The 27,809-nt window shown below is 45.3% G+C and overlaps 1 protein-coding gene across 4 annotated transcripts in view; it reads left to right on the plus strand.

The window, feature by feature from the left end:
- The window catches only part of ZNF423 (zinc finger protein 423), a 213,494-nt gene that overhangs the window by 168,594 nt on the left and 17,091 nt on the right, over window positions 1-27,809 (plus strand). For all 4 annotated transcript variants that reach the window (XM_035543590.2, XM_050713242.1, XM_050713243.1 and 1 more), the window contains 2 exons: window positions 21,812-21,943; window positions 23,479-23,594. In XM_035543590.2, the coding sequence (XP_035399483.1) occupies window positions 21,812-21,943; window positions 23,479-23,594 (248 nt within the window). The remainder of the gene's footprint in view (window positions 1-21,811; window positions 21,944-23,478; window positions 23,595-27,809) is intronic.

Raw genomic sequence — 27,809 nt, forward strand, 5'->3', positions numbered from 1 at the left:
TGATGAAAAGAGGGAAAAAAAAATAATTCTTGAAGTGGGTGCTGCTGTCTCAGGAATAACTAGGTGCAGGGGGTGGGGGAAGCACAGATATATAACAGTGTGTGCCAGCAGGCTAAATTTTAGCTGTCAGTGGGTTGATGGTGTAAATTCTTTTTTACCTTGAAAACAAAATGCACATAAAAAGCTTTTATAAGATTTTGTCTTGTAGATCAGTACCAGTTACACATAGTAAAGGTTTTCACCCTGGGAGAGAACTGATCCTTTGCATTTGGGCCTGATACATGCAGTAGAGTGGTGAATGTAAGCTTAAACGATTTTTTAGTACTGTAACATTGCACTTTGGAGACTTCTGCAATTGAGATCTAACAAATCAAGTATCAATAGGGCTCCCTAAATGAATTTGTCTTCCTGCAGTACCTGTGACAGAGCCATTGTAATGGAGATTTCAGCTATCTCTGCTGTGACTACTGCAGTAAAAGCAACTCCTCTAAGTGCCTTCAGGGCCTGAACCAAGATTCATTGGAACTGGTTTTTAAAAAAAAAAAAAAAAGAAGGAAAAAAAAATCTTTCGAGGACTGAAACCAATTTTGGATCAAGCCTTTCCTGCAGGCTTGGATGCCCTTCATTGCTGATGACATATTTTTGGTCATGCAGTCTACTAATCTACATAAATTAATAAATAATATGCATAATAAATAGCAGACATACAGTAAACTGTGTTTGTTGTTGCCCTGAAAGACTGCCACAGTTTCTAGCGGTGTTCCCCACAGCCTCGACTAGAAATGCCACCAAAGACAGAAGACTTTGGGCACCGCAGAAGTCTTTGGTGCCCTCGCTGATGGATTCTCCTCAGCCATTAAATAGTGACCGTGTATCTCTCAGCCAGGGACCATGATTTACTTCCCTTTAAAACAGTTTTGAAGTCTCCGAAGCAGGAACTGAAACCCCTGTGCCACCATCAGCATGAGCTCCTCTGGCCTTTCTCCTCCAAAACCATAACAGATATTTTTTGGGGTGTTTTGAGTAGCAGTGGGAAAGCTTGTGGGCTGTCTAGACTATGGGAAGGTACTGAGTGCGTTTGGCCAACTCTTGATGACTTCTACTGCATTTGGACTCAAAACGTCGTGTGCTTCCTTTGCTTATAACTTCACCTCTTCTGTGAGTCAAACCCAGCTTTTGTGCCATGCAAATCGTGCAGGAGGCTGAGGGCCAGAGGAAGATTTCTGTCTCCCTCTGAGTACTGCTACCTATTACTTAAGAGAGCAAGGCCATTCATCTCCAGCTCCTTGCAAGTTGGTTTTTCTTTAAAAAAAATCAGTGTTCAAAGTCCAAGTGTAGGCGAGTGATCTGAATGATGGGACCAAGCCCTAAGTCCGTCCCGATGTACCTGCTCCCTGCACATCGTTTTGGATGGCAAAAGCCATCCATTTGTGTCCACCTTGCGGTCGTTTCCATGTGTGATACCTTCTATTATCCGCACAAGTTAAGCAGGCTTCTTCCCGAGAGGAGGATTAGGATGCTTTGGTAACATTGTACTAATGCATACAGTGGCATATACACATGAAGTGTTTAATTAATTAATTTTGTGGATATTTTTGGTTATGTAAATCAAAACCAAGCAATAATAAGTCCTGTTGCTGAAGGTAGCAGGCGAGCCAGCTACCTCGCAAACAGATGTCTGGCTGTGAATTCATCAAAGGATCGCGTGTACAATTCTTAGCATTTCTTCTCATTATCACATTTATCAGGGAGCGCAGATGAGCTGGTTTTTCCCTACATCCTGGAGGATGGCTGCTGTAGAGGGAGGAGCCGGGTCTCTGCTGGGAGCAGGCAGTGCCAAGGATGCAGTGCCAGCATCCCCCCTGCCCGCACAGCCGCCAGGGCCTCGCTGGCTTGGGCAGGCTGGGGCTGGCCCTGGGCTGGGACAGAGAAGGGCGACAGTGCCCCGGGGGCTGCCAAGCGAGGCGAGCTCCCTCCCGCAGCCCCAAAAGTGGGGGCATGCACGCCTCCTCTAAGTGACTTGTATTTGTCCGGTCTGCTTAAGAGAAAATTTAAGATTTGTCTTCAAAGATGCTGACTGACATGTTTCCTTTATGAATTCTTTTGGATTACTATTGATTTTTGACTGTGGTTTTCAAAATCCTACTTCTAGGACTCTGGAGATTTCCCTGCTGCAATAATAATGTATTGTCATTCTTAATATCTCAGATCCTTGACACAATATTCATATTAAAACCACAAAAAAGCTACATTAGAGTAACACTGAGGGTCTGACTGGAACCCACCAAGGCAGGGGAAATCAAAGTCAAGGCTGGAAATTAGGGCTGACACCATGGAACTTATCCCATTGTACTTGCATATTGGAGTTCATCTGTGACGGCAAGATCACTTGTGTTTTAGAGACGGGTTCCTCCGTACGGTAGGAGTGAGTTATGATGGATTGTAAATTGTCAGGATTAACAACTGTAGTTTAGAGTGCCTATTTTTTGTGGAGAGCTACATAAACCAGTATTATGGAAGGCACTTTAACATATTTTATGAACTTTTGTTCTCTTCCACACACATGGTGCTATTAAAAATTCATTCTGCATTTCTGCTGCTTGCATAATAATTCTGGATCAAATTGTTCAGGTCAATAAGGACAATGAAGATGTCACAGCATTAGCTGTGTGAACTCATAGGTATTTTTACTTTAACTCTATCACCCCAAAAATAATTTGCAGACATACACAAGTGTGTGCATGAGGGTGATGGATGGCTTGCTTTATTCACCTGTGTGATGTAAATGTGTTGTCTCAATGCTTGGGGCACCGCTGAGGTACTGGAAGGTCTTTCATTTGACCATGTCTTTTGACCTTTCTCATCCCATCTCTTTGTGAGTTAAATGTTTCTGGTCAAACTTTTTTCTTGCCAAGCTTGAGAGCTTACTTCAGTCTCTCCCCCTGAGCACCAGGAAGCAAATGAAACCCTGTGGCGTGTCAGGAGCACGAGTGAGAGGGAGATCTCCCATGGCTGAGGAGAGGCAGGAGGTGCAGGCATATCCGAGGGATGCGGTTCGCTTATTTCTGCTGCTGCCACCCACGTTAGGACCAGGAGGGGAGCAGAAGTGTTCCGACAAAATTAAATAAATTGATTAAGTATGTGGTTTTACATTTACGAGCAAGGTGGTTTAAGCGTATTTTTTATTAATGGTTTTGGAAATACCTGTTTGTCCCCCTTTCCATCTGCTTCTCTCTTATGTTCCTAATGGTTGTGTGGCAGCCCATCTGATGTTAGTTCCTCATTCATCGAGACAGTGTGAACGGGTTTCTTTATAAATGAGGATTACTAGTTGCTTGCGTATATCTAGGATCTTGCACTTTTTTTGGTGCTATTTTTAGCAGTGAACAGATCTGGACAGAAAGCAGATTATGGCATCCTATTAGAAAGCAACATTCAAAATTTGGTGAGATAAAGCATTTGAGGAACTCTACATACACATATCTGCAGAATTTGTGAGACATGACTTGTTAATCACCAGTCTCGATGAGTAAGGGCCATGTGAGCAGGTATTAATTTCATGTCTTTGCTTATCAACCACGTGCTACCTGCCTCTGAAGATACCAGTGGACCAAACTGAGGTTTGTTGTAATTAAGTGGAACTCCGTTAGACACCAGATCTGTGCTACAGTGCACAAAATGTTCTGCTAATTTTTTGTACTCAACAGCAGTTGTAGCATTTGCTTTTGCTGTTGCAGATATCCTGGCATTGGAAAGCACAGTGTTACCCTAGCTGCTTTCAAAGATGTGGCAATTTCTAGATTAAATTATTTTTGGAAAGGCCAGATGAAGCTACAGGTTTCCCCAGAATACTTATTTTCCTCTGGAGAGATGGCTAATGCCTTTCCCTGAGCACACTTCTGGCACTTCACATTGGTTAGCACGATTCAAAGGGTAAATGCTGGTAACTTCCTGACTCATGCAACTGTGTTTTTTTTAGCCTCTTGCAAATTGCAGTTTTTATCATATACACCAGCACCCCCAAAGTGCAATGTAAATGTTTGGAGAAAAAAAGTGTAGTTACTGCTTTGCATGCACCAACAGGGTGAGGTATTTCACTTGAAAATACCACAGACTAGTCAACATTACATAGCAAGGGGTCACAAAACTCTTCTAAATAGAAACATCATTAAATTAAGCTTTAAAAGCAAACACATACCCTAACATTATTACAGCTGATCAGTTTAAAGCAAATGCATCATTTCCAAGAAAAAAAACAAACAGTTTTTTTCTTTGGAAATTATGTATGCCTAAATTAATCTTTCAAGTGAGCTATAAATCCCTGTAAATGGGGTTAGCATTGGAACAAATTATAGTTACAAAAATTGGAATGAAGATAAATCATGTTTCCTTGGTAAAAATCTAATAATAGCCGTGGGCTGCCTCCAACGCTGCTGGAAAGCAGATCCCGTGTTCTGTGACCCTGATGCGCTCTGCGCAGAAGGCCACGCTGCCTACCTGCACCACCAGCACCTGCACGGCTCGGTAGTGGGTGGCTCTTGGCATTTTGAGAATTTTATTGAAATTATGATGCACATCTGCCTGCAGCAGTTCAGGTACCTAAACCAAGGAAACAAAAGATCTGGATTGCTTAAATTTGGAAGAAGCAAGGTGAGTTTCCTTAATTTCAGGCCAATGGCGGTCCTGAGCCTACTGAAGCATCACAAGGCCAAGCACCGCTTCGTTAACCTGCGTCAGAGCAGGGTTTGTTGGGGCAAGGGCTGGTTTGCAGCCCATGGGCACTGCGCTGCTCCAGCGAGGTGTGTCGGCCATCCTGGCACCCTTCATGGGAGTCAGGCACGTTGGTTTACAGTCAGATCTTAAAACAAAAAATGTTTTTAAATCCTTTGATGCTCTCCCTGTCCTCATCTAGGGTGCTGGGGGGCCCTTAGTAGCAAGAATCTTGGAGAATTTTTGGCGTTAGACCGCTGCCAAATTATTGAAGTATAACCACATGCAGGACATGCACTTTCAGCCACTGTGCCTTCCATCTGTGGATAAATGTCAAAGGGAATGTTTTGTGACAGTTCCTTGTGACCCAGATTTCATAGAGGTCTCTTATAAAATAATCTTTGAGTGAACACTACTCGCACGTCCTAAGGACACCTCATCCCCGTGAATCCAAAGGCAGGACTGAAGCTGCTGCACGCAGGAAGATCTGTGACTTGCTATCTGAGAATTTCAGTCTTGTTTGATATCTCAGTCTTTGTGCCCTGCGGATCCATTTTAAACTGTCTGAAGCAGGAATAAATCTATTACAATGACCACTATTTTTTTTTTTAATAATACAAGATGTGTCTGTGAAGAGGTGTTAAAAAGTAAAAATGAAAGGCTGAAGTTGTAAGGAAAACCTGCTCATTGGACAAACCTGCAATGCAGTAAATAATAACCCCAGAGGTGAAAGACAGCCTGTTCTAGAAAAAAGGCAGTGGAAAAGATTTTTCTAATTCTTTTTTTTTTTCCTTTTTTTTTTTTTTTCTGTAGATCTAGGGGAGAAAAGGTCCTTTATTCTTTGGTAACTTTTCTGATTTTGAATATGTGCTTGTCTGGTCACAAGGAGCAAGGTCACTCCTACTGCTCTGGGCCCAGGCTTTGTGCTGGCATTGGCGGTCGTTCCTCTCCTCTCTCTCTTTTTCCTCCCTCCCTCTATCTCTCCTTTTCTTTTTCTCCTGAGGTGCAGATGGCCACATTTGCAGGTTAACTGGAACAGCTGGAGGCACATTATTAGCTTCCTGCTGCTAACTCATATTTGCTTAGATTTTTTTTTTTTTAACAGCAACATAATTTACAAGTAGTAGGCCAGTGACAAAGCTGGCATGTTCTAAATCCGCATCTGATTTATATAATGCTGTTGCTTATCAGTGAATGAAGTCATAATTATTGCTTTGTACCATTAAATAGCATAAATATATAAACTGTTATACAAATTGCAGCAAATGTTTCCTCTAGGGAGCTCTAGACAAAATTTTAATGTAGTGCATTTGTCTGTGGTGGCAGTTTCTATGGTATATAATAACGCTGATAAATTTTACTGTAGCAAGTGACATTTTATAACATTAATCCTGGTGGTAAAATCTGATGAATACTACAGCCGTACTGGTGGGTGCAAAAAGAAAGAGAGCTTTTGACACCAACTGAATTGATTTTAATAGTGTTTTAAGGCTGCAAACCGCTAGCCTTTACGGATGGTGAAGAGATGGCAGATTCTGCTCCGGGATTGAAGAGGACTCAGGCAGGCACTGGAGAGCTTGGCTCAGTGATGGTGATAATTAATTTAAAAAAAAATCTATTGATTAATAAATACATCCTTTGTTTTGAAAATCAAAAAGGAGACCAAGTGGTACAGTAAAAGCACTTTAAATCCTCGCTTGCTACTTAAACTCCGCACACATGAGCCTGTGGTAAAGACCCCGTAATTATTAGGGATGCAGCACTTGGGCTCACACCCGCTCCTGGCATCGGACACATGGTGGTGAGGCTTGCTATGGGGACTGGCTGCCACTCATGTCCCCGTGGACAAAACGCCGCAGCGGCGGGGACAAGGGAGAGCGCCAGGGTAACTCCAGCGTGGCACAGGCGAACGTACCAGAAAAATAAACAAATTTGTGACGCAAGGAGATAGAAGAAGAGCACCTCTTCTGATTTCACTTGGATGTAACAGGAGCAGGTACTATTGCTGGTTTCTAGTACACAAGTCACAGCGTAAACGGTGTCACCAATTTTGAGTTTGCTCTAGATCAGCTTTTCATGTCACTGCCAAAGCCCCGGCCACCTGTGCCTGCAGCAGGGAGCTGTGGGGCTGCCGGCAGCACTGAGGCCCGGCAAGGTCTCTGCTGGAGGCCCTGGTGTTGTCACCGCTCGTGCCCCAGGTGTCTGCCAGTCGCTGGGGACTGGCAGCGGCTGAGAGCTGCAGGCCCGGCTTCCTTCCTCAGAGGCAGCGCGGGGCCGCAAGCAGCGCCTCAGAGTCCACCTGGCCTGGGCCCGCGTGTCCGGCCAGCTGCTGCAGCATTGTTGTGGCTTGTTTTCGTTCCTGGAAACAAGAATATTCAAAGCACATTGTCTGGGAACAATGGGCATGAGCAGTGGGGACAGCTCGCCCAGGGCACCCTGTCCTGGCTCGGCCACAGCCACAGCCTTCTGCTGCTCCAGCTGCCTCAGGAGGTGAGGGCCGGGTGGCAGGCAGCGACCTGACCATGTCCCCGCTCCCGGGGCAGAGGCAGGGGCCTGCTCAACACCTCCTGAGGTAGCCCCTGTGCCCTCACCTGAGTTGTCCCGGCTGCTCACAGCTGCAGGCACCAGGCCTCTGTCACAGGGTGCACCCAGACGAGAATTGGTGTGCTGGGACTACAGCAGGGTGCTGCTGCTCACAGTATGTGAGGAGGAAGAGATGTGGGAGGACAGGAGTTCTGTGCTGGGTGTGAAAACGTTGTGTTTGTGGAAGAAGAATGATATTCCAGGAGCTTCGTTGTCTGTGTGCATTAATTACCCAAGCAATTTTACTGTGAAACAAAACTGCTGAGGTGCCTGGGTTGTCACTTGATCGTGATGGCTGCGAAGCACAGGTGAGTCTGCTCCATCAGACGCAGCACCAAAAATAACTGACCGCATGAAAACAAAATGTCCTTTGAGGAAGCAATTTCTGGTACGGGCACTCTTGGCAGAAGTATTTGATGCACTAGACATTTTCCTCTTGTGTCATTTGCCTTAAAACTGGCTACTGCTTCTCACCTGATTGCAAACGTGGCGATCACGAGAAACACATCTGACTGTCATTAACAAGCAGTAATAACTCGCCTGTGCCTATTGCTTGTCATTGCTCTCACTGAACTTCTAAATTGGGCTCACAAATTTCATGTATTTACTGAAAACAAGTAACAGAAATGTCACTGCTTCACACTTCATTTTTTTTAAGGAGCTCATTTTCTCCATAGAAGCTTTCAAAAATAAATGGATATTCCAGAAATGTATCCTGGAGGTCAGTGTGCTTGGGACACTTCTGGTAAAACTGAAGACCCATGTACTTTTTGTACTGTCCCTTAGACTACTGCCTCCATTCCCCACCTTAAAACGTACTTTTCTGTTTTCTTTGTGATGTGACTTTCCTCCTCAGATTCATGTTCCCATTATAATAGCATCGCTGTGGAGTTAGAATGTTAAAATTGCAACCTCATTGCCATAGTAAAAATCCAAGTGACTTCAGGCTGAACAACACGGAGGTGTCTTGTCTGTGTTTTACTTGAGAACCCCGGGCATGTCCTGCGTGGGTTTTCCTGTAGCTGTTCACTTCCTGCCTTGTGTTTCAGATGCCCGTGTGTACATCTGTCATAATCATTCTCTTCCTTTCCAAGAAACCGTATGTTTTTTCCTGCTGCCATTTGAGATGCGAAGTTTGTTGAAGTGGTTGGGGCTCACCCTGTGCCCTCTCTGCAGGCTGGCACGTCAGGGATCATCACCTGCGAGTGCTGATCCCCCACACCCCTCGGCATGGGGTATGTGAAGAGCTGGTATGGGGGTGCAGTCCCTGGGCTCAGCGCTGGGCATGCAGGCATGCTACAAATGCCCTGTGAACAGAGGTGCCCCCGCTGTCACGGCCGGCGGAGGCTGGCAGAGCTGCTGCCCGAGAGCTGCCTGCCCGTGCCTTGGCAGCCCTGGGTCCTCTCTGCCTGGATTAGTGGGTTTTGAGTGTGCCACCTGTCAACTCTTCACTTCTTAGTAAATTCCTGCACAATGCTTTGTGGCTCGTGCACTAGTTAAAGCCAGTATTATTCTCGTGGCTGCCATTAGAATTTCTAGGAATAAAAGCACCTTGTAAGGTGCTCTGGCAGAGTGAGTTGTGAGCTGTACGGAATGCATGCTCCTAACGATTAATTGACTCAGCTCAATACATGCCCGAATCGCATTTAATAACAGTGTGGGGCTGTGTGGATTCAGGAAACCTTTGTTGGTGTGTTCTGAAATGCTGCAGTGGTTCATGGCATCCTGCGGATAGCACCAAGCCAGCCAGGCTACTAGACGGCTTATGGAAACTGCCTCAAAATCTGACAAGTTGCTGCCAAGGTCGCCTCAGCAGGAGCTGGGTCAGCAGCCACCAGCTCCCCTCATCACCCCTGAGCTTGCAGCCTCGTCCTGGTAGCAGCAGCGGGCTGGTGGCACAGGTAAGCCTGGCTATGGTTATTAGCTTGAGCATCTTAACGCAGCTAAAGCTGGTATGTGGTCAGCCAGCTCGGGCCACAGAAGTTTGGTTCTCCTTCGCAGGATGGTGAAGATGCGTTTGTCTGGGCAGGAAGCAGCTGGGCCGTGTAGAATAAAAGCTTAGTTACGCTGACTTCTGCAAAGTCACTCTGCTTTTGTGTCTACCGCAAGCACTTAGGCTTGAATGCAGTGTGTGAGTTTTCAGCTACTGTAGATAGATCATCTTTACAGACCACAATAAAATGTTTGTGTAATGCTTAACTGTACATTAAGTAACAACGCGCGTTGGAATGTCCCCATATTCCTTCTTTCCAGTAAATAAGAGCATAAAGCTGAGTATCCCCACCACTCCCATTACCGCACGCAGCACTTAGTTACATTAGAAGAACGAGGTGTCGTTCTGCCAACTCTTGTTTCCCTCCATTCGTGCTGCTTTCTCGTTATGCACAGAGCACGCTGACCTCTGAGGCAGTTACTTCTAAGGCCCGGCTTTGTGTCACACCTTGTACCACAGCACAGCTCCTGCCAGCAGTAGGTGGCTCGTCCCAGTCTCCTGTGCCCACAACTGGAGCCATACTGGGATGAGCTGGTGTGTAACAGCATGTGTGGAAGGCATGGGTATGAGGTTGTGCGCTGGAGCATGACTTGTATCGTGTCAAAGCACCATGGTGTTTTTAAACACCCTAAAAGTGGGGTTCAGCTGCGGCCTCTTACAGATGTGCTGCACAGCCGGGATGTACAGGACATTTTGGTGGTGACAGGGACCTGTATTGCCTTGACACCTTGCTGGTGCCTCTGGGAACCAACTGGAGCAATGAGTTTTGCAGTTCCTACAGTTGCTCAGGACCCTTGCAGGCTTATAAAGATACTGCAGGATCTCTTCCTGTGCACTTTTGCTTTGCTTTCTTCGCATTTCTCTGGAAGGCGGTGTGTGTGTTCTCCTGTTCTGAGGGCCGAGCTTCATCTCTGTGCAAACATCCCCAAGTGGATGTGCCCCCACTGCCCCCCTCCAGGCAGCATGAGGCTGGGAGGCAGCTCCAGCTGGTTCAGCTCGGCTCCAGCTCAGGGCAGCTGTTTTACAGGGGGTCTGGGGGCAGGAACGGGGGTTCAAAATCGCCTCTGCTCCAATGGAGAAATCAATATTTAGCCATAAAACCAGGAGGGGCATGGATGGGATTCACAGCCTGAACAAGAGGGTTTCAGTATTGTCATAGAAGATAAAACAAGAGGAAAACATTTTTGAATTTACTCTTTGTGTATTGAGGCTTTTTATGATTCATCAGTAAGTAAATATAAGCTAAGGGAGTGATTTGTTTCTAACAAGCTTATAAAATACTAGAGTCATTTGTGAGTTTATTGGAGTGCTGATTATAAACATTCCCTCATGCACACTCCTTTGTGTCAAATTAACATTCAAAATACAAATATTGTATCTTTGAATATTTCTGTAATCTCTTCCCAAGTATTCAAGAACTTCACGAGGAGAGGCGATTGATGGTGTCACATGAAAAGTTGTCGAGTGCTCCGTGACAGTTTTGGACATATTTTTCCTTTCTTTGGCACTTTCTTTGCTCATGCTGCTTCTTTGAATTGCCTGCTCCATGCTCTAGCATTTCATTTTTTGATACAATGCATAATTGATGCTCATCTAGCTGCAAAGATTCAACTGTTGTGTGTGCCATGCTGCCTGCGCGCGGCTCCCCAGGACGAGCTGTGCCACCACGGAGCGCGGCGCTGTCACAGAGGGGGTGGCCACTGTCTCAACAGGGGTGGCCTCAGCACGGTGCCCGCTGCCTGCTGGGGCTGGCCAGGCCTTCCAGAGCACCCCAGGGAGAAACTGGGCTCTGTGGCCTCAGGTGGGGTTTGTCCTTACCATTTTGTCCTTCCCCCTAAAATGGTCCCCATGCTGTCGTTGTCACTACCCAAATTCCTCGTCTTTCCTTTCATTGTGTAACTTGTTTTTTACTAAGCAGAGGAAATTCGTGCAAGGGTGGGGTCTTAGGCTAGCATTATTGTAGTGGCTGCCATTTAAAAAGTCATTTTTTGCCTACAGGCAAGGTATTGTTATCAGAGTTTGTACCTATTTTGCATATATGCGATTGTATCTTCGCTCCCTCTCTGGGGTGATGGTGGCAAATGCCGACTTCTTAGTGCGGATCATTGAATTGGAGTTTAAAGTAAGAACCCACAAGAAAAATGAAGAATAAAATAGTGGCTAGCAGGTCTCTAACAGACCTTCATTGTATCCTTCTTTTTGGTTCAAACAGGGACTCCATGACACCTTGATTTAGGATCTTACTTTATTTGAGGGAGCAGCTGAAAAGCAGCTTGATTTTTCCTCTCATTTTTCACTCTTCCTTAGTAACTTTAGCAGTGCCGTGGAATATGCTGCTTCTCATCTGGGCTTATTAGGTGCAAACTCCTAAATCTATTTCCAGTTCCGCGAATGCACATCAGGCCCTTCTCTGCAGCAGTCCTGCTGCACCCTTGAGCCTTTCCACATAACCTCAGCCCCTCCTGCCCAGGCTCCAGCCCATTGCTGCGCCCGCCCCTGGAGGTGCCCTCCTGTCTGGCACCGCACACAGCCTGCGGCAGGTATTGGCATACGGTTTCTGTGTGTGGAGGGTTTGTTTGTTTTTTTTGTTGTTGTTGTTATTTTTTGGTTTAATGTAACTTCTGGGAAGGAGCGGAGTGGCAGAGAACCTAGGAAGCTGTACGAAGCCACCAGCCTGAGATCTGGGTGAGTTTAAGCAAATACAGCCTTGCAGGAGTCCCACTGTTAATGAGCTGTCAGAGCCTCTGGATGTCATTTCCTTGCGATGTGCTGCTATGCTCGTGCTTCCCACGGCTGGAGGAGGTAGCACCGTCATAGGCTCAGCATGTCCAGTTCCCCTTCTTTGAGCAAAAATGCAGACTTTCCTCCTATCTTAGACTAACTTTTCTGCCACAGCCCTCATATGTTCCTTGGAGCCTGTCTTTGGAGCATAAGAGTTTGCACATGGCTTTCCTCAGTGCGTTAAAAAGCCAATGACACATCAAATGAAGAAAATGTGTTTCTAAAAATTAAATAAAACCAAGCTGGCTGTTCTGTTCAGTGACAACGTGTCTGCCAGCAGCCATGTGCCTGACTGAGCTGCTCGCATAATAAAGCGGAAAGGGATTTGTTTACAAAGGCAGCGCCAGAGTACTTTGAGGTTAGGGGCCTGGAAGCAGGTCTCCGTCCGTGCTGCGGACATGGAGCAGCCGTGCAGGATGCGTGCAGGCAGCCGTCTGTGTCCCACTGCAGCTCTCCGGGTCCTTGTGCTGAACAGAGCCAGCCGCTCGGGCACGAGGAGTGCAGGCGGGCTGGCTCACCCCCAAAGTACAAATGTAAGGGTGATGCTGTCTGGGTTTCAGGCTTTAAGTATCGGAATCACAAGTTGTGTATTAGATGTGTGCTACTGAGAGTAACTTGACAGTGTGTGCTGTGCAGTGTCCTTGTTTGGCACTGAGATCTCTTTCCAAAGGTTGTGGGGTTACAGCTTTTCGTATTCACAGTGAGGATCCTACAGGGGATGTTTTCCCCTTGGACTGTGAGGTGTTAATCGAGCAAATCCCATCAACATCAATGGAGACGCTCGGTACGTTCACTGACGAATTTTTCCATAGTATGAGAATGTGTCTGCATAATGCAGAGGCGCTTAAGGTATTTTCTTGTTTTCATGCAGATTCTTCTTTGTGACTGCCTTAAGGAATACCATGCGTTACTGCACCTTAGGATTCCTGACTTAAAATGTCCGATAGTTTTTTCATTCTTTTGGGCATATTTGCACTCAATGAGCTTTGAGAGATATTCATGCCGTGCAAAATCAGTCACCTATCTGAGCCAGACAGACCTTATTTAGTCACCCATGGTTTTTCTGTTGGCAATGGCATCTCATTTCCAGCTACGATAGCTGCTTTGCGTCCCCCAGCTCCCTTCCTGGGTGGTGGGGAGAGGGAGCGGGGTGAGGCAGGCACCAGAGGACAGGGCTTGGGGACCGGAGCCTGGCTGGGGTGGGCTGCGAGGTGGGTGCAGCCCTCCTGGGAACTGGTAAGCTCCAGGGCAGTTCTGCTGAGTGATCATGCCCAGATAGCTAGGTGACTGTCGTGGTTTTCTCTCCCCACCAAGAAAAAGCTGAAAGATGTTTCCATTTTTTTGGCTTGTCTGCATGCATTGTAAAGAAGAGTTTTTGTCAGGAAGCTGATAATGCCGTAACAGGTTGCTTTTTTACTAGAGGCTTTTGCCCAGTGGTAATGTTTCTTAAAAAGAAAAGAATGGAAATTTGTATATAAAAAAATATATTTGTTTAACCCAAATGGGAGTGTACAAACTGCCCCAAAGCAACAGAATTGCAGCATTCACCAATCTCCAAACTGTTTGGAGATGAGCAACAGAAGTAATCTCAAAGCTGATTTCCACTTGCATTTGTAACCTTTATGCCCACCGTGTCCCAAATAACTATGCTAATGGAAGCTGTTTGACCTAGCACCAACCAGAGCAAGGATAACAGGAGTTATCGTAACTCTAGCCAAACGAACAGAAAAGTATGATGTTTATCATTCGTTGATGCTTGAAAGTGTGTTTCTCAGTTAAATTGTACATTTCAAAGTGTTTTCATTTTGTTATGAGTTGTGTTTTTAATCTCTCATTTTTACCATTTTTTCTGCTTCCCTGGTGCCGTCATGGAAGTGGTTTAAGGCTTTCTCAGAGCCCATGTGTTGCTGAGTGTCGTCGACAAGAAGTGTCTTGTAGCCTGCCAGTCACGTTAATTATATACTATTAGAAACCATTAATCTGATGATTAGTTACACAATAGATTTATAGTCTATCATGTCAATGTATACTTGGGAAACTTTAATCCGGAGATCAGTGCCACACATCAGCAGGAGCTCACGTATTTCGAGTGCAAGTGCGCCTCACATGCCCACCAGCGGGGACGGGAGCCACGGGGCTCGGAGCCCCCCAAGACCCTCGGTGTGGGCGCAGGCAGAAACGCACCCAGTGCTCGGCTCTTCCAGGGTTCCAGGGAAGCTGTGGCCGCAGCCGCTCTCCCGTACGCCGCTGAGCCTGAGCCACAAGGGTGGAGGCTTTGCCTCTGGCTGTTCTTGCTCGAGCTCTGGTGGCCTCCTTGCCACCACAGTTGATGCACGCTGGGACAGCAGGAGGTCTGGGTCGGACGTGGTGGTGTGGGGGCACCCTGCGGCTCTGGTGGCCCTGGTGCTGAGGCTGTGCAACGTGCCAGGCCTGTGAATCGAGTGGCAAGGGCTTTACCCCCACTGAAACTCGGCTTAAAGCTTCGCATGTTCTAAAAGCACTTGGCATATTCCAGTGGGATGTTTAATATGAGTATAACGATGGTTTAATTTTAATTTTTAATTTCACAAGAAGAATAGATGCCAAGTAGATACTGGTTACTCCTGTTTGTCTGTATTGAGCTCTTTGATGTGATATTGTCGATAGTATCAGAGGACAGACATATTCCTGGTGTGCAGAAATGCAGGGAGCTGCTTCAAGGGAAGAGAAGAGACCAGGACTTGTAGCAGGGCACTGAGGTTTATTAAGCGACTCAGTGGCACGAGGGATGCCAGCACAGGGAACGGGCTGTGGGCCACGGGCTGGGCTCAGGGACAGTATTTCAGTTTCACCAGGTACTGAGATTAAACCTGAGATGTTACAGCTGTCAACATATCCAAACACCAAAATACATGACGAGGGTCGAGTTGCATGGGAAGCATACAAACGTGGTGTTTTTATTCACCTTTAGCTGTTCTTATGGGTTCGTTAGCTTCATGCAGGCTCATTCTGTGTGTATGTATATGGGCTTGCATGCTCGAGGAAGGCGTGTTTTTCTTTTCTTGTACAGTTTTCGCATTTCGCATGGAAGCCATTGGAGTTACTCCTTAAAGAACTTTTGTGAGGGAAGAGCCAGAATTACCGGACTTCGATCCACAAGGACTTTTAATATAGGCTATTAAAAAAAAAGTGTTTTCCCAGAAAGGCTGATAGAGTGTGAAGTTTCTGTGCTAAAGTGTAGCGCGTTTCTATAAATGATCTTTATGCAGTTTCTCCGATTAATATCTACATCTAAAATAAAGCCATGCAGGCAGGGTCCCTCTGGGACTCTGCAGCCAGCAGACGGATGATGCATAGCTTCATGAACTCCTTTGAACTTTCAGACTTTATTTTTCTTGTAAACTGAAAATTAAGCTGATGAGGACGGGCTTGGCAGGCCCGTCGTCTGTGTCTGCCATTCAGCCTTCCCCATGCTGTCATGGAGCAGGCGCTGGAGCAGTGGGCAGAAAGCTGCCCTCGTCTTGGTGGGAAACTCCACGCAATCTCATCCCGAGTCCCTCTGGGACCGTGCTTCTTCTTAATGGTCATTTTAATATTGCAGTGTGGTGACGTACTGGAGGCAGTGAACTCACAAGCTACCTTATAAATAATTTGGCATCTAATTCTGCATATTTTGAGCTGGAGGCCCCCTGAGATGATGAAGAGTTTAAAGCCCGTTGTGTGGTAGGGCTAATTTAGCCTGAAAAAAGAGTACCTGAAAAAGAGGCCACAGATACGTATAGCATGTGCATCACCAGAAGCATTGCAGTTGGTTACCAGAAACCCATAGGTGCTGCTCCAGTACCAGTGGAACTTGCCAGGAGCTCATATCTCCTAAATCTCCCCTGAATCCCCAAATCCCTTTCCCCTGGGGAAAGGCTGAGGAGCGGGCCAGCCCCTTTGCTTCGTCTGTCCACCGGCAGGGCTGATGATCTGCCGGAAAGCTGTGAAGAAGAGGATGGATTTTAGTGAGTCTCACCCAAAAGCAAATGCATGTTTGGAACACTCTGCATTTTTGTTGGTTTGCCTTCCATAGCTTCCAGAAGAACCAAAGTCCCTGTGTTATCATTTTTCATTAAAATGATGTTTCTAACCACGGTGGACAGCTCTCATATCCCTTGAAAACTTATAATAGTAAAATTGTCATAAGGATGAGGCAGGAATGCACGATTTTATTAAACAATCTTCAGCTCATAAAAGACATCAGTGTTGTGCCATTCTAGATCATATAAATATATTTCAAAGCAGAATCATATTTCAACAGAGAGATAAAGCACAAAAGAATATGAGTAGCAGATACCAACATAAAATATTAAACCTTCCAAGAAGGGGTGGGGTGCAGGTGGATGCTTATCCACGCGGGCAAGTCGGGGGGCTCGTGCGGGCTGCGAGCAAGGCAGGATGCCGGCAATGTATCAGCGGGGCCCAGAGCACAGCTGCGCATGGCAGCTCGTGGCTGTGCTTCGGGCCGGTGGGGGCTTTGGCGTGGCGGCTCGCAGCGCGGAGCCGGGCGTTTCTGCGCAGCCGCGTGTGGTGCTGCAGGCAGATGATGGGAGTCCTTCGTCGGGCAGTTGTCAAAGGCAGATATGAGCTCTACCTGGATAAATAAGTATAAATAGTTCTCTTTCTGATATGTGACCAGATTATTTTCCAGTTGATTTCCAGCCAAGGTCCCAAGTGGGCCACAGATCAAAAAAAGATAAGGGTCAGTTACAAGGTTGAGCTCATTCGGTGTTTCCATGGTAACTGACCTCCAGCATCCCTGGGAGGACGGCACCCAGCTCCCCAGGTGACATTTCTGCTGCCACGCCATCAATCCGCTGCCTTTCACCGCCGGGGCCGCCCGAGCGGCAGGGCACCGCGCCGCACCGCGGCTGTGCCGCCGGCCAGGGAAGGGCTCGGCTCCATCCTCCAGGATTAATTACAAAAACGTACAGGAGCGATGCAGTCCTAACGTTTTGTGCAGAGGGACAGGGCCTTAGACAACAATGGCAACGAAGAGATGCCATCTGTATAGCATCGTCCTGTTCTGACGCGAACCTCTGCGAATCCACCGTCCCCCTGTGGCGGTCACACCTTGGTCTCAGCCCTGGGTTTTGCCTTCACCCTTGGGTCGGTTGTAATGAAACCAGCAGTGAGGCGCTGCCAGCCGGCTCTCCCGCAGGCTTTGTTTCAGAGGGGGTGTCCATCACTATCGTCCTCCTCAGCCCCAGCCGCTCGTTCCTCCGCAGCCACATGGAAGAAATGCTGGGGAAGCTCCTGCTTTTTCCCTGCTATAAATTTTTCCCTTTGCTTCCTTATTTACTGGGGAATGAATTGCATAAACAGAACAGTTTCATGCAGTCTTCGTTTTATTTCCCTGCATTCGTTCCAATTTGTATTTATTTCTATTATAATTAGAGCACTCCTTACATGGCCCATTTATTTCTACCAGATTTATGAAGTAATGGACGAGAGAAGGTGCTCTGTGAACATGGTGTGTTAATGCTTTGTTGCACTGAATTACGGGTTTTCAAAGTTCATTAAAAGTGTGGTTAACTCATGGATGTGTACATCTAAGTACGGGAAAGACATTCCCTTTTATTGCCTTAATTTGCTGCAGCGAGGTAGCAATGTGCTGGTTTGGGGAGCAGTGGTACGGGATGGACACGTTGTTGGGAACAAGCATCAGATTGCCCTACACGCTCTCTCAAATTGGGACTATTGTGGTTATAAGGGAAAATTTTGCTTTATTAAATCAAGTTGAAGTTTTAACTAACAATGAAGACAATCCCATTTTTATTGCTCCAGTTCAAGCTTGTCATTGGTTTGATAACATGTCGGTACATGACAGTGTTAATGCATAGTTTTATATTGCCATTAATATAGTTATAATTAGAAATGCAGCTGATACAGTACACGGGTTTAATACAGCATTATTAATTATACTGCATCCTCGCCAGGAGGCTGCCAGCGTCAGTTCTCTTAGAGGCTCAGAGACTGATTGTAATATGTATTAAATGCACATTGCTGCAGCACAAATAGCTTTATGGAGAAGCATATTCCCACTAAAACGGGCAGGATAAGAGCGTAAGTGCTACTAAGCACCCTATCAACACATTTTAAACTATCCTGCAAATGCATTTGAACTTGCAAACAATGAGCGACGTGCTTCACCACTGCAGTTCAGCCAGGGCTGCGCAACCCCCTAATCCTCGCTAACAGGCAGTAAATTATGTACCTCAACATTTATACAAATGCCTGCCTTTGACATCAGTGGGCACCACCCAGGTTTCACCTTCAGGATTCAGATAATCAGCTCTCGTTCCTACTGGCTTCCCTCAAGACCAGTATGGAAATAAGTATGTGTCTGCCAGGGATCAAATGCTTTTGGAGACAAAAGTAGGTACTGAAAACATTACAGGATACTATCATCTCCCCATGATACTTTTACACAAAGCGCTCTGTTCCTCTTTTGGCCTGACATAGTTTCAGCCTGACAGAATCCAGCAGGCCTGCTTGTTTTAAACAAGAGCACATCCTATTATTTTTTTGAGAAATGAAGTGTAAAATTAATGCTTATTATTTTCAGCTCAGGAAAAAAAAAAAAAGGCAAGAAACCCAAGATTCTTGTTTGCTGTGCATTGCTCGTTTAGTGTTAAAATCAATTGATCCTCACACAGATACACTTATGGAGAAATGGGAGAAGATCTAGCACAGCGAGCTGTGAAAATCTGCATTTTACTTTACAAATGAGAGGGGCTGCATAATTCACTTGAGTTATGTAGGTCTCTCATAGATGCCTGTCATATTAAAAAAAAAAAAAAGGAATAAAAATGAGGAAAATGATTATGTTTTGTGTTCCTGCTGCCTGGCGCCACGTGGTTGACTGGAGCGTTGGCTGTTGTGCTGCATTGTCAAAGAGCCGCCCCGCGTGCGCCTATATCATCTTATATAATTCAGGAAAGTTATTCTCCAAAGGTGACTGAGTACCCCTACACATGCACCGTGTTGCTGTGTAAAATAATATGCTGTAAAATGCCACGGAGAAGAGAGTGATTATAGCAGCAATTCTATCTATATCTTTGGGCATTTTCATATTTTGAATACACATGCATGAAAAGAGAAGCGTTTGTCATGCTAACCATGGTACTTTTTTCCCCCTTTTTTCTTCCTGGATGGTTTTATAGACACAAGAAATACATAATGGACTCCTGTGGGAGTGGAATAAAAACCCCCATCGGTGAGGAGAAGGCCTTATAATTCAGAAGTGGATTTGCAAATCAAAAGGTCTTGCCTCGAGTGGGATAAATTTCCAGATCTGCAGGAACCCATTATGTTTTATTATTTTTCATTCGAGTTTTAGTTTGTTTGTTATGGGTTTAACTATTTAAAATACTGCAGGGATCAGCCAAGAAAATACACAATCTCTGTTACCTAATTAAACATACCAAGACTGTAAAAATGTACTTCAATGGAAATGCTGAATATTGTTCTACTTTTTTAATTTTACTGAAATTGTAGGTGTTTAGGCTGCAAAAGGAGCAGTCTTCTAATCAGCAGTATGTGTCTGTCCGTATTTATGAACACACATGCTCACACAGGACCATGGGCTGTACATGAATCACTGTTTTCCAAATACCCAGTATGTGGAGAGTAGAAAATTAATGTCAAACATGATTTCTCTGATTTACTCGCAGAAGGAATTTGTTCCATTCCCCCAGTATCTGCTTTGTCCTCTCCAAGTTTATTGCAGTGCGCGGCTGCCATAGCAGCTATGTGCTGGGCATGCTCGGGATGCTCAGCGCGAGGCGCGGATCCCTCCCCCTGCTTTTCGTCCCTCCGGAGCAGATGGGAAGGGCTGCATGAGGCCAAAACTTTTCAGGCAAGGGCCTGATCCGAGAAGGCAGCCTTACGCCATAGCCGGGGAGAGGGCCAGGTTGGAAACCCATGCTTCAGAGAGGACAATATGCCCGTCCGTGGTGGGTGCCCACACGGAGGGTTGCAAACCTCGCTGTGTCCTAGAGCTATCCCAGTGCCCAGCCACGGCTGCCCAGGGAGCTGGTGGAGCTGCTGCTGTCGTGCTGTCAGCACTTTCCTCTTTCAGCTTCTGACTCTTCCCTCTCTCTCCCTTTTCCCCTCCTCCCTTCCTCCCTCCCTCCCTCCCAGCCCACCCAGTTGTCTCTCCCCACCCTGCTCACCGCCTCCCCTGCACCACTCAGGTTTCTCAGCCATGGGGCAGTGTGGGCAGCTCACCACCTGCTCTGTGCAATTTTTTAAAATTATTATTATTATTAATAATGATAATAATTCTCTTTTTCCCACTGCCCCATGTAGAGCACCTGTATGGAGCACCCATCCAGGCATGTGTGCCCTGGGCATTGCCCCTCGCTGCAGACGTGCCAGCGTGCAGACGTGGGAGCCACCGAGCTGCTGGTCCAGAGCTGCTCTGTTTGCCTGTCCTGGTCCTGGACCACTAGTGCTCACCTTCCCACCTTGCAAAAGGGCTCTGGGACCCTGGGAGTACCAAAGACCTTATAAGAAACAATAATTTCCCTCTGTCTGGCCACTTTAAAACTAATTTAAAATGTTTGTAAGTAAAGACTGTGCTTTTGGAGGCTCACATTGTTTGCAAGATCCCAATGCATTTGGCAAAAGAGCAGTTCGCTGTGTAATGCAGTCAGTTCTTAGGTATCTTGGAACTAAAAATTGAAGTTAGTGAGGTTTGAAAGTGTAAAAACAAAGCTGAGTGTAAATCAAAAGACAGTTTGTTTAGTTTTCAAGATATGCGTTCATGACAGTTTCATGTGTACTGCCATAATGAAGGGAAGATGTTTTGAGGAAGTATTTGTAAAAAACATCTGCAAAATCTTTAAAATGTAGATGTTTACTGTTATATATTAAATATGTATTATAAACCTGTTTTCTAAATTTCTACTCCTCCCTCATTTCAAGAAAACCAAAAGGTCTCTTTCATGTTTATTGTGGAAATTGACTTAATATGGCTTCAATACCTCAGAAAAAGGCCAAAAATATGGAAGTCAGTAAACAGAGAAACATGCCATCTTACAAAATAAGAATTGTTGTTATTTATGTTCAGCTAGAAAGTAAATGCTTAAGAATGAATAAAGCTTAAGATATATGATATGGAAATTATACTTTAAAATGACATTTAAATCCCTTTAATGGTCTATCTGCACCTTGGATGAAGTTGAGGGAGAGAAAATTAAGGCTGACACTGGTCTGGGCTCCTGCTCTTCTCCCATAGTTTCTTCCTCCTCTGTGTATGTGCAGCGTAATCTGAGGTGAAGCAGCCTGCTTTCAGTGGTGTTGGCTGAATTCACACTGCTAAATTCACTTTAAATGCTGTCTGAGTATTCAGTAATACATACCCAAAGCAGCGATGTCCTTCCCCTGCGGCAGGACGCGAGGTGGAGCAGCACGGTACCGTCACGAGCCTGGCCAGGTGTGCAGGCTGCCGGCGGTTTGATCCCAGCCCCGCTTTCATCCCAGCTGAAAATGAATGCCCCTAAATGACCAAGTGACTTGGGGCCCCTAAATGTGACTTGGGGCCGTTCACCTGAGCGCTTTGCGCGAGTGGCTCAGCTAGCTCTCATAGCGGGGCCATGGCAATGGCTGCGGGTCCTTGACGTTGCGCGCGCTGGCACCGGCATTTCTCGCTGACTGCTGCATCCCAGACGCTAATGTGCTGTGTCACTAACAAGTTGTATCATTTGAACCTTGCAGAGGAAGGCATCAATCACGAGTGCAAGCTGTGTAACCAGATGTTTGACTCTCCGGCAAAGCTCCTGTGTCACCTGATTGAGCACAGCTTTGAGGGGATGGGAGGCACATTCAAATGCCCTGTTTGTTTCACAGGTAAGACAGGGAGACCGAGACAAGCCTCAGTGTGCATGGCTTGATCCAGAAATGATACTCAAGGGATTTGTAAAATACTGTATGCCTTTTCTCAGAAAAAGAAATACCGTGCTTGGAAATGTTCAAAATAGCTCCTGTCTAAAACAGCAGCACTGGGTGTTTGACACCATGCAGCGCTGCCCAAACGCAGCAGGCTCTGCATTGCTGCTTGCAATGAGAAGCCTTTCAACCTGTACCTTGTGCTCTGAAGGGGAGATGGGTCTCCAAGTGCACAACTTGCAAGGTTTGGACCTGTTCTTGTGAGCCCTCCCGCACCTGAGCGAGGGCTCTGTATGAGGCCAGTGGTGAGCCTCACGTGAGCAATGGTTCATAAGATCAAACCACACAACAGTTAGTTCTGACAACTCATCTCTCAAAGATTTCTTTAAGGACAGCTTGCTCGTCTCAGAGCATTTCCAACTCCTTTTCTAACAGTGCCTATCTGAGTGCCTGCTCTGTGTCCTTCCCCGTGGTTCATTTTCAGCTGTCTCACCAGTGCAAGTGATGTTGGGTGAGCTTGCTTAATGTATCTGCAGGATACATTTTAAGGGTGCCTTTTACAAACTTTTCAATAAGTTTCCAAGTAGTTAACATCTAACTGCTTAGAGATGACTCTCACACACGTGTGGCTGTGGACCAGGTGTCAGTAAGGGGATGCAGGTCCTGCAGTTCCTTAGGATTTGGCCCACAGTTTGAGAACCTGCTTTTTGTGAGCTTGGAGTTAATTTTTCCTTTCCAGAGACATGCCTTAATGTAACTCTTTGACTGCATGTCTTTAATTCTGCTGAAGAAGCTTTTTTCATATACCAGTGAACAGTCATATGATGAGACAAAAATTAAACAAGATGTTTTTAACCAGCTAAAGCTGGAGTTCAGTGTCCTGCACTTCACTTGTTGAAGTCAGGATAATTATCAATTCAAAATCATAATGTAGATGTTGTTATATTTGTAATATTTGTAAATGATAATTTTTTATTTTTTTTTTTTTTTTATAATACAGAAAGGACAGCCCATTTAGAAGGTCTAAAAATGGTGACAATCTGCCCTTTCAGGTTCACGTGTCTGGTGTCTGCCAGAAATGCTGTTCTGGGCACGCATCTTCCAGACCACAGCCACCAAGGCCTCTCCTGGCCCAGTTGTCCTGCATTAAAAATGCATCCAATGCATCTGCCATGGGCCCAGGGCTCCCTGCAGGAGCGGTGACGTCCTCTCCTCAGTCTGATGATTGAGTTCTTCCAGTCACCTGTGGACAGTGTTAGCTTTATGTGAAATATCAAAAATACATACAGGATTTAGAGTCTGTTAGAAGTAAGCTGACTGCCGGCCTGGAGACTCTAAATTGACTACTTGTAAGGAAATTCTGCTGAACCAAGTGTATTGGCACTTCTCTGGCTGATATCCTTGGATTTTCTAGAGTCTTTGAAATCATAAAGTGTAGTTCAAGATGGGATGTATTATATGAAGCAATCCTAACTAATTGTTCTATGTTATTTCAGTTTTTGTACAGGCAAATAAACTGCAGCAGCACATCTTTGCAGTCCATGGACAGGAAGATAAAATTTATGATTGTTCCCAGTGCCCACAGAAGTTCTTCTTTCAAACAGAGCTTCAGGTATGTTTGCAACAGGAGTAAAAGCAAAGCTAAAGTCTTTGATTTGTCTGTGTGCAACCATCACCCTTGTGCAGTGTTTAGAAAAAGTGCATAGCCCCAGTATGGTCTCTGCTCCTGCTCTTAAACAGTCTCTCAGCCGCCTTCTGCCGCCCTGGGTGCTATCAGGAGAGAAGGGTCTCAGAGCATGGCTGGAATAAATAAATAAGACAAGACAGATATCATGATTCTTTGAGTATTTCTCTTGACAGTAGAGTTGCTACATCCTGACATGTCTACGTCAAACACCTTGTAAATAATTTCTTTTTCTCTATTAATAATTTAGGGACTGATTAACATACAAAGACTAAGCAAACAGTAGGCTTTCCCCTCCCCTTCCTTGCTGCTAAGTCGTATGTAAAGGAATTTTCCCCACGTAGGTACCAGAGCAAAGCATTGGTGCAGCTGAACACAATGCTTCGTTAGAGGCTCCACCAAGGCAATAGCACTTTAATAAGCAGCAGGTTGTGCAAACCAGGCATTGCATCCTGCTTTCCCAGGGGGCTACAGTCCTTTCAGCTTTAGCCCCTGCAAAGCTGGTGGTTGTCCTGCATTCCTGGCTGCAGCAAGCCTTTTGCAGGGACCAGACCCTGATTGGGATGTGCTGCTGGAGCTGCCCTTGGGGTCCTGGCCCCAGGGATCACCTTGGAGCCACGCTGGGGAGGCTGGGTTTTAAATCACACTGATACCTTTGATGCTAAACCCTTAGATGCTGGAACCCCTGTGGGGCATTAACTTTGTGCTGCTCCAGCAGTAGAGCCAGGTCCTGTGGGCATGCTCCCTCCCAGGGAAGTGGGCTGCTGAGCTGCAGCTTTCACAGGGCTCGCAGGGAGGTTGTTGCTCTGGCCTTCCTCGTCAGGCATGTTTACCTGCGCAGCACTGCCACAAAAATACTGCCGCTGTCTGCTGGCAAATGCAGTATTTTTATAGGATGGTACTGTATGCCTCATTTAAATCTATTAGCTTTATAAACTGTGATTTACTTAAACTTTGGAGGGTTTTTATTTATCTTGCTGAATTCCCAAGCTGCTGCCTCTTGTGTCGTGCTGTCACGCTGTGGAAGGATGGTTGATCTTTTCACTTTGTTGATTTTATTTTTTTGTCTCCCAGGGGAATTTCTTCTTTCCCTGTTCTAGCAACCTGATTTGCATAAGTGTACAAAAGTTTTAACTATACCTTGTTAATATTTTAATAAAGTCAGCAGATTTTGGTTTGTGTGTTGTCACTACGAATGTTTTATGAAGGCAGCAGTGGCTTGCAAAGCCAGCTCTGAGTTTTTCTCCCATTTTTCCTTTAAAGTGGTGTTTGGTCAAGATGCCAGCATAATTAAAATGGGTGTACTGGCTTCCTAGGCCACTGCATTAACCTTTACAATCAGATGGTCAAATAAAGAGAACCTTGTTAAATTATAGTCTTAACAGTGGCCCTTTTTTTTTTTTTTTGCAATTAACAGTTTTAATTACATAGTGCTTCAATTCTGTAGTGCTGTGCATTGCAAAATTGCTGCAAATAGCAGCCTTAATCAGATAAATTGTAATTGTAATTTTCCAGTTTTTAGGCAGGATTGGTGTGCGTTTAAAATTTCTCTGCTTATAATAATTACACAAGTTGCTCTGAATGGTGTTGGCTGAATGAAAATTCAATACTTAGCTGCACAGTTTCTGTCCTTATTTCAGGGCTGACTCAAAAAGGTGTTTACTTGATGCCAGGGATTTTATTAATTCAAATACCTGAGCCAAGGAGGACACAAAATTTGTGTATAAATCAGTTAGAAATGCTCAAGACTCTTGATCCAGTCTGACTTGCATGATTATCTCACCAGTTACTGATTTGCAAGCTATCTGTTCCAAATTCCTCAACTATTCATGATATTTTTGTTAAGTAAGGAAGACTCAGTATTATTTTAGTGAGCTAGCTGTTCAGTTGCTAGTTAAACGTGCATAAACCTTAATAGCGTAATTGTTCTTAGGTGAGAAAATCACCGTCCATCAAATGGTTCTGCTTGATGGATTTGACTTCTCAGTTCTGATCTTGCTTTCCCACTGGTGTAAAATAACAACTATTCCTTTTTAGTCAAAATACGAACCTATGCCTTGTTTACATCCGTATTTTTAAATGAAACCACTGAAAATACTTCTGGGGAAAAAAAGAGCATTCAAATATTTCATGAAGAAATTGAGAGGCGTGCTTACAAAAAAAAAAAGGAAAAGGAGGGTGGGGAAAATGACGTGCAGCACAGGAAAAGGCAACTTCTAGAGATGTCTTGGGCTAGGAATTAGCCCTGCTGACTTGTAAACATTTCTTTGAACAGTTATCTTGAACGTAATGCATGTTAAGAAGGGTATATCTGTCATGTGATGGAAAAAGGTCGCCACTCTGAGCATACATCTTAGTGCTTGGGGCAAATCCTGCTTCAGCAGCATAATACTCTTAAAACTCTGAAACCCTCTCTTCATTTGTGAACTAGCAGTTGTGTTTTAGTAAGTGTTTATGCTTTGTTTGTGCTGTCTGATGGAGCCATAAAACCAAGGCTTAAGGAAGCTGGGAGGAATAGGGCTGGTTTAACAAGCTGTGGAAATTCTGGTGTGAATCTGGAGTGATGAGTCAGTGAGGTTATGCTGATACTGCCAGAGGAAAAGAAAACAGAACAGTTATTTAACTGGTTATGTTATCTCATTGGAAGTGAGGAAACAAAACACTGTACGGTTAAGTATGAAACACAGTGGAAACGGTATGTGTGATAACCCAGCATGCCCTTAGGGCAGGGGAGGAGAGGCAAGCAGCTCCTAGTTTTTCACATCCTGTTTGCCGAGACTGACATCCATGAATATGATGAAAATACTCTGGGAAAAAAAAAAAAAAAAGTAAATTTATACCTAATTCATAATACATCAAGGCTGTGGCATTTCATTCCTCCTGCTGAAGTGTGCTTACTGAAACAAGCGGAGAGGTGGGCTTTGGGGGGTCCCTCGCAGGTAGGGCAGAAGGATCCCTTTGAAACCGAGCTCGCTCTGTAGGACTGGTCAAGAGGTGACTGCCTGTCACCAGGCAGCTGAAACCACCATGGCACACGGGGGGGTGAACTAGCTCTTTGACAACTGAGATTTTGGGTTTTACTATGTAAAGTGTAGTAGGGAGCCCTGCCCACTCCAGAGATGGGTCAGAAATCATGGTACGTAATGCGTGTTGAGAATTATGTTTGTGGCATTATTCACAGCTGGGCAATGTATCTGCTTGATCATTTGCATTGAGAATTATGTTGAGCAAATTGTGACTGAACAGTGAGATATATATATATATTTTTTTTTTTTAGAAGAAACTTTAGGAGGATTTTTCATGGGCACTCTTTTGCCACTGCTTTTTCCAGGGAGCCATCACATAACCAATGAAGTATTTGCATTTAAAGGATTAATTCCTGCTGTTTGCTTGTGTACCGTTAATCATACCGTTTCCTTCTAAATGATTACAATTGATGAAAACTAAGGCAAGGGATACAACAAACAATGCGCAAATAATCCAGGTACCGAGGGAGCAGGGTACCTGCCAGGTCTTTCCTAGCACAGGTGTTCAGGTGTTTTATTGCCTGCGATGAATAAAGCACTTTCTGTTCAGATTTGGAGATATGTCAAGCTACTGAATTAAGGGAGCTTCACTGGAGGAATTTGCTGTCATTTCAAGTGCCCAGGTTCTTTAAATGTACGTGTATCAAAAGGAGAGTGGCTACTATGGCTCATTGGTTAACACTGTGGTCTGTCTCCTTCCTCATTTTGTTTTATGTGAAAAGCTGGCAATTTTCATGTATCTATAAACAGGCAAGAGCTGCTGCACAGAAATTGCACTCATTATATTAATAATGATTTACCATGAACGTCCTCCAGAGGCTTGATTTGGTCCACATCAAAGTCCTTGGGATTCTTTCCGCTGATTACAGCAGATCAAGCCCTAAGCAGGTTTTCTTTTTAAAGTCTGCTTTTAATGTCAGCTTGATGTTAGATGAGTCTGCTCTGGAGCGCTGTATCCTGCCCAGGAAAGCAGGGCACCATAGTGAGGCACCACAGGGCGCACTGCATCCCGATGGGGACATCGAGGTGCTGCCCGTAGTCCTGGTGGCTTCCCTGGCAGGACCGCTGGTGGGGCCAGAAGGAGCAACAACTCCAGCCTCCCACACTGACGGTCCTT

This window comes from Cygnus atratus, chromosome 12, assembly GCF_013377495.2.
Source record: "Cygnus atratus isolate AKBS03 ecotype Queensland, Australia chromosome 12, CAtr_DNAZoo_HiC_assembly, whole genome shotgun sequence".
NCBI classification, from domain to species: Eukaryota; Metazoa; Chordata; class Aves; order Anseriformes; family Anatidae; genus Cygnus; species Cygnus atratus.